The sequence below is a fragment of the Acanthisitta chloris genome, unplaced genomic scaffold (genome assembly GCF_000695815.1).
Source record: "Acanthisitta chloris isolate BGI_N310 unplaced genomic scaffold, ASM69581v1 scaffold36453, whole genome shotgun sequence".
Classification (NCBI taxonomy): Eukaryota; Metazoa; Chordata; class Aves; order Passeriformes; family Acanthisittidae; genus Acanthisitta; species Acanthisitta chloris.
Genome location: NW_008667184.1, coordinates 1 through 6,261, shown reverse-complemented (window position 1 = coordinate 6,261; position 6,261 = coordinate 1). Strand labels below are relative to the sequence as shown.

Sequence of the window (6,261 nt, the reverse complement as noted above, 5' to 3'; positions counted from 1 at the left end):
GCAGCACAGCTCCAGGGCTGTGCACAGGCTCCACACTGGAATGGGCAGTTAATGCAGTGCCTTCAGCCACCAGCTGCCCACTTGCCTCCTGTGGCACAGACCAAGCAGCAAAGCAGAGAGGGGTTGTGTTCCTGGGCTGCAGCACCTTGCTGCACCACTTCCCTGTGCCACACCTGTGAAGTTCAACACACAAGACCTGAGCTTGTCCTCAAGGCAGCCTTTCTCAAGGTCCTGGGGATGCCTCTCTTGTCTTGTCTTGACACCTTAGCTGTGTCAAGCTAAGGTTGACACACCCCTGCCCCATACAAGCTCTGGCTAACTGCAGAGATAACAGCCAGAAACCAAGTTTCAGCCCAGAAATTGCAAAGGCATCACACCCAGAAAATGAATACTCAAGCATCACACACACTGCTGCCAGAGGGAAAGGGGATACAGACAGCCTGGTGCACTTCACCCATCAGCACTGGGGATCCAGGAAGCCCCTCTCCCTGCAGAACTGCCCACCAGCCCCATCCCACACTGAGCCAGCAGCTCCCCTTGGCCAAAGCCACATGTGCCACACCAGCTCTACTCAGTCTCGGTCAGTACTGGGAAATGCCTTTGCTGCTGCTGCCACCCCAAAGGTTGGACCCAGGTGATGAGCATGTCCTGGACAAAGGGGGTGAAAGACAGCTGCTGCTGGACACTGCCCTCACAACAGGAGAATCACATCCCGGCCATGCTGCTTTTCAGCAGAAGATTTGTATTAAACAGGTGTCTTCAGCCTGTTCAGGAGACAGCTGATCCCTCTCACCTTCCTGCGTGATGCAGATAGAGCCACTGCCCATCCCGACCCTCAGGGCATCGACCCCTGCGTCAATGAGGTTCTTGGCCTGAGCAGCAGTCACAACTGTGGGGAGCAGAAACTGGTTTGAAGATCAGACAAACACATTTGCATGTAACATTACTCTGCCCTGGAGCTTCCCCTGTGGCTGCCAACACCCCCTGCCCAGGGCACCAGCCTGTGCCAGGGCCAGGCCTATCTGAGAGCAGCAATGAGTTCCTGCACCAGCTGTCCCCAGTGGGAGAGGTGACACTGGCCCTTTAGGCTACTCTGCAGCACACTTCCAACCAAAGGCTGAGGCAGCAGAGGTCATGGCATGGTGCCAAGCACTCTCTGGGCCACACCAGGTAGGGAGGGCAGAATACACAGTAACAGCAGCACCAGGTCAACACAAGGACCACTGGACTCTGCTGTCAAGTGGCAGGGAAAATGGCCATTAGATTTTCACATCAAGGAATATTCATTTTTATGCAAGATTTTAAACTGGTGTGTAAAATTAGCTAATGTGTTACATGCTACAGAGGACCGTAGCACACTGTGTGGCACAACAAAGGTTTCCAGGTATCTACAGCAGCAGGGCACTGCCCTGTGTCTGCAGAGTGGTCTTGCTCTGTTCCACAAGCCAGAGGAGACCATTTTCAGCTCACAGACATTTACCAGGATGACTATTCCATGCACATCCCTGCAACTCCCTCTGTGTCTCAGAAACAAACCTAATTTAAAGACAAGAACAGTCTTCAACACGGGCCTACCGTTTCCTCCAATAACTTGTAGGTTGGGATATTTCTCCTTAATATATTTTATCATATTGATCTGGAAGATGGAGTTCCCCTGTGAGGAATCCTGCAACAGAAAGAAAAACAGTTTCAACCAGAATTTCAGCAAAAGACTAAAAACACAACTCCAGAAGAGCCTCAGATCTTCGCTCTGCTTGCTGGGGTCTCAGCTAGCTGGGTAAGTGGGCAAAACAACTCTCCCCAAACTGGACACAGAACCAGAGGAGAAACTGCTGCCAAAAATGGAGTGTACCTTCCCTGTGCAAGGGAGTTTATTTTAAGACTTCAGTAATATCCCTCACATTTAAACCCTGTGGCTTCTACAGGAGGCAACAAACAGAACATGTGGCTGCAGGTAAAAACCATCTGGCTCTACCACCAGGACACCATCAGCCCTGTCTCAAACCACAGGTGAAATGAAGAATGTTCCCTGTGAAGCCCAGAAGGGTTGGCGAGGGGATGCATCTCCCTGCTGTGCAGCAGAGCAGCTGAAACACCAGATGTCAACCACTGAGCACTCAGGCCCTGCCAGCCTCGGTGACCTGGACAAATCATGTCTGTTAAACATTTCCCACTGCTCAGCCGTGCCCTCGGAGCTCAGCACACTCACAGCCTCATGATCGATGAGAAAACAGTGTGCAAATACAGTGATGACTGTGCCTGAAAGCTTCCAAGCCAGAAGGGGAGACCAGCAGAGCAGCTCTGGGCTGACCAAGCACTCCTGAGCATCAGGCAGATAAGAGAATAACACAGTAACAAACACCAAAGGGATGAAGTGAAACTGTAAGGAGCCAATACTCAAAACTAGTCAGGAACGTCAGAGAGGCTGGTGGCAGAGGGCAAGAGGCATTTGTAGAAAATTCTGTACTATATACTGACAATGTTTCTCTTCTCAGTCTTCAGGGCTTCAATGCACCCTACATCCTCCCTTGAAGTCATGTAAGTCCCTGGGCAACAGGAATCCTTCCAATTTGAGGAGTCCAACCTAAGCAAGACTGAGAGGTCAACAAACTGCCATATTCTAACACAAAAGGGTCTGTAATAAAGACAGCAAGTGCTACACTGTCTGAGAGGGTCATATCATGTCCTCAGCCCACCCAACACCCCAGGCCACGGTGAGGCCTGTGGGTGCTCACCAGCACGACCGCGTCCACGCCGGCCTGCACCAGCAGGTCCAGCCGGTACTTGTCATCCTCGTGGGTCCCGATAGCGGCACCGCAGAGCAGCTGTTTCTTGGCATCCTTAGAAGCCAGAGGGTAGTCTCTGTTCTTCTTGAGATCAGTACGAGCAATTATAGCCACCAGCTCATCATCTTCATTAACAATTGGCAGCTTGCCTGGAAACAGAAAGAACATGACTGCAGATTTCTGCAAGAGATACACGCCGACCCAGAGCAGTGTGGCAGACCAGGAGCACTGGGCAGGCAGCAACTGCTACCAGATGGAGACTCAGAGGCATGCTACCAAATCTAGCTTGTCCATGGATGCCAGCAGCCCTGGCTTGGGAAACGGAGCAGGACTGGAGAAAGACTCAGTATTTTCACAGTGACCATAGAAAATGTGTATATTTTTTAATAATGAGATCCACAACACCATGTTGAAAGTCAAACCCTAACATAGCTGAACTGAGTGCTGAAATGGGAAGGCCAGGATAGAAAATGGAAGACGTGGTTGGACAGCCAGGCATTCTTCACCTCCTGGGCTGCCAAGAATCCCTCAACCACAAACACATTTGAGATGAACGCATGTGAACCCTGTACCTTGGCAGAGGACTGTGGGCACTCTCCTCACTGTCCTCTCCTGCCGGAACACAGCCCTCCCACGTTCCCCCCACCCACAGACCACGTGCCCACAGCCACCCACTGCTGCCCCAGCCCAGCGCTCCCACGGCTCTCCCTCACACTGCAGATGGTCACAGGTACCTTTTTTACTCCTCTGCAGAATTTCATTTGCTTCTTTCAACATCACACCAGCTGGGGCCACAACAAGATCCTCCCGCTTTGTCATAATCTGGTGGGTGGGAGAAGATAAAAAGTCACAAGAACTCCTTCACACCGATCCGAAAATACCGAACCCCTCTGCCCACACGAAACACTCCGCAGACAAAGGAGCCAGCACAGCAACACGCCTCCACAAACACAGAGGAACAGCCTTCAACATGCTGTCCCCATGCCAGCAGTAGCATCAGGGCCCAAGTCCATCAGTGCACTGAAAACAAGACATGGCAGAGGACCTCACAGGCTGAGGGAAAGCACCTAGAAACAAGGGACAACTCTCAGATGACCCTTGTTTGGGGTGTCACCCAAACAGCCCTCCCTTTTAATGAAGTACAGGCCAATAAGGGCTGGGGACACCTTCAGAGCCTCATGCTGTTCTGGCAGAAACATTACCCTGATCTCATTTTCAAGCAGTATCCCCAGCACACAGGCTCTGGAAGTGCTCTGCCCAGGACAACCCACTGCTGCTGTTGGCAAAGTCAGCGGGGCAAACGAGTCGCTTCAATCCAAACACACCCATGCTCACTCTTACAAAGCACCAAAACACAGCAGAAAGGCATGGGGCAGTGCTGGACAGAAGCTGGAACAGAGGACCATCTGGTGTGCTATGGAGAAAAAAAGGTTTCACCACGACAGTGGTCAAACACTGGGATTGCAGCCCAGAGGGGCAGCGAAATCTCCATCCTTGGAGGTGTAGGCACAGCCCCACACAACCTGCTCTAGCTGAACGTGCCTCAAGCAGGTGGCTTGACAAGAGACCTTGAGGTCCCTTCCCACCTGTAGCATTCTGCAATCACCAGGTTCATGTAGGATGTTCTCATGAAAGGTTACTTGAGAAGCCTGGGAAATGCTAAAAGGGAACATTTTCTAACCCCCAAGGAAGGCAGATTAGTTGCACACAACAAAGAAAAGAGGGAATGTGTTGGTTATTCATAACATAAGAACAGACATTTTTGCTTCAGGAAAGAGGTTCACCCTGCTGCATCCACCCAAAACGCTGTGACAGAACTCACATCTCAGGTCGTGGGCATGAGGAATCACAGACATATCCTGACACATTCAGAAACTGAGGGATCCATGAGCTTCCCATGCTACAGGAGATCTGTGTGTTTAACTGGATGGCAATAAACAGCTCAGCAACATGACTACTGGACTGCAAGTGGCGAGGAGGTTAAGGAAACCACTCATTTCCCTGGCCTTGCCTGGCAACAAGGCAAGAGGGGACCCTGACAGCAGCAAGCTTCCAGCTTTGCAGTGCCGAATGATCCACGTTCAGAATGAGAGGGGATTCTCATCTGGCTCCTCTGAACGGGCAGCAACAATTCAAAGGGCCATGTGCACTTTCATAACCTACTCTTGGTTTAAGATTCTTCTTTCAGGTATTTGTAGGCAATTTCAAACCAAACAGGGATGAGCATGTGATACAGGGTTTGGTCAGCAAAAGCTAAAAATAGACCTTGAGTCAAGAGCAAAGCCTGGCTGAGAGGCACCGGTGGTGTAACCTGACAGCACCACGGAGCTACAGTTACACAGCTTGTGTAACAGGGATCGCAGAGAATATTCTCCTGCAGGAGGGGAGTAGTGTTATGCAGGCCAAACTGCCCGTCTGCAAGTTCAGGGGGTTATTTTAACAAGCAACTAGCCCAGATGAGGCACACAGGGGAAGGCAGTCCTGAAAGAAAGCTCAGCACTTGGAGGGCTTGCTGGGCACAGCAAAGCTGCTGCAGCCCTGGCCAGTGCCAGCATGCTCCGTGGGACCACAACAGCAGCCAGGAACACTGGTGATTAATTAGTGAAGCAGAGAGCCCCAGCTGTACAGAGGATGGCTTCCACAGCATGGAAAGATATCCCTGCAAGAGTCACACGAACTGCATGGCTACTCTGCTGTGCCTGCACTGCAGGAGTCACTGAGAGAGTGCAAATGAGACACTCTCCCCTGGAAACGCAGTCACAGATGGATCCATAGGGCTAACATGGAGCTGCTCCCTCCCAGTGATGCAGTACCCTCCCAGCCAAGCACTCACCCTTCTCCTTACCACGAGCCACAGGTACTGCTAACGCAGCGCTCGCACCCATCGGTGCTCACAGCCCTTCTCACCTCGCCGAGGGGCAGGTCGTGCTCCGACTCTTTCAGGAAGTCAATATCTCTGGACGAGATGATCCCAACCAGTTTGCCCCCCATCTTCCCATTGTCCGTGATGGGAATCCCACAAAATCCGTGCCGAGCTTTTGCTTCGAACACATCTCGCACTCGGTCGTTGGGGCTCAGCACCACGGGGTCTGTGATGAATCCTTGCTCGTATTTCTGGAATGAAGCAGATCCAGCAGCCAGGCTGAGTGGTACTGCCAGGCTGAGAGGCACTGCCAGGCTGAGCAGGAGTGGGGCACATGCCCAGGGGTTACTGCAGCCACTCACAGTCTGCAACCACCCAGCCTGGCCATGCAGTCAGCAACAGGATTCCCCTCAAACCAGCACCAAGGCTCACCCAAATCCTGTTAGATGCCCAAAAGTTTCCAGGCTAACCACTTCCCTGAAATAATGGGGAGCATCCCCACCAGGAGACCTGGCAGTTCCCAAATCCCAGGCTGCGCAGGGATAGCACCCGACACACAACAAGAGGGTTGTGCAGGCAACCCCGCTAGCACTACAGCTCTGAAACATCAAG

At 52.0% G+C, this 6,261-nt stretch overlaps 1 protein-coding gene across 1 annotated transcript in view; it reads right to left on the bottom strand.

Moving 5' to 3' along the window:
- IMPDH2 (IMP (inosine 5'-monophosphate) dehydrogenase 2) overlaps positions 1–5,900 on the bottom strand; it is a gene marked incomplete at its 5' end in the record, with an annotated part of 10,430 nt that extends 4,530 nt beyond the window's left edge. The window contains 5 exon segments of the mRNA XM_009072411.1: positions 794–889; positions 1,576–1,666; positions 2,736–2,935; positions 3,521–3,608; positions 5,694–5,900. Coding sequence (XP_009070659.1) covers positions 794–889; positions 1,576–1,666; positions 2,736–2,935; positions 3,521–3,608; positions 5,694–5,900 — 682 coding nt within the window.
- Between the last annotated feature and the right edge of the window lie 361 nt (positions 5,901–6,261).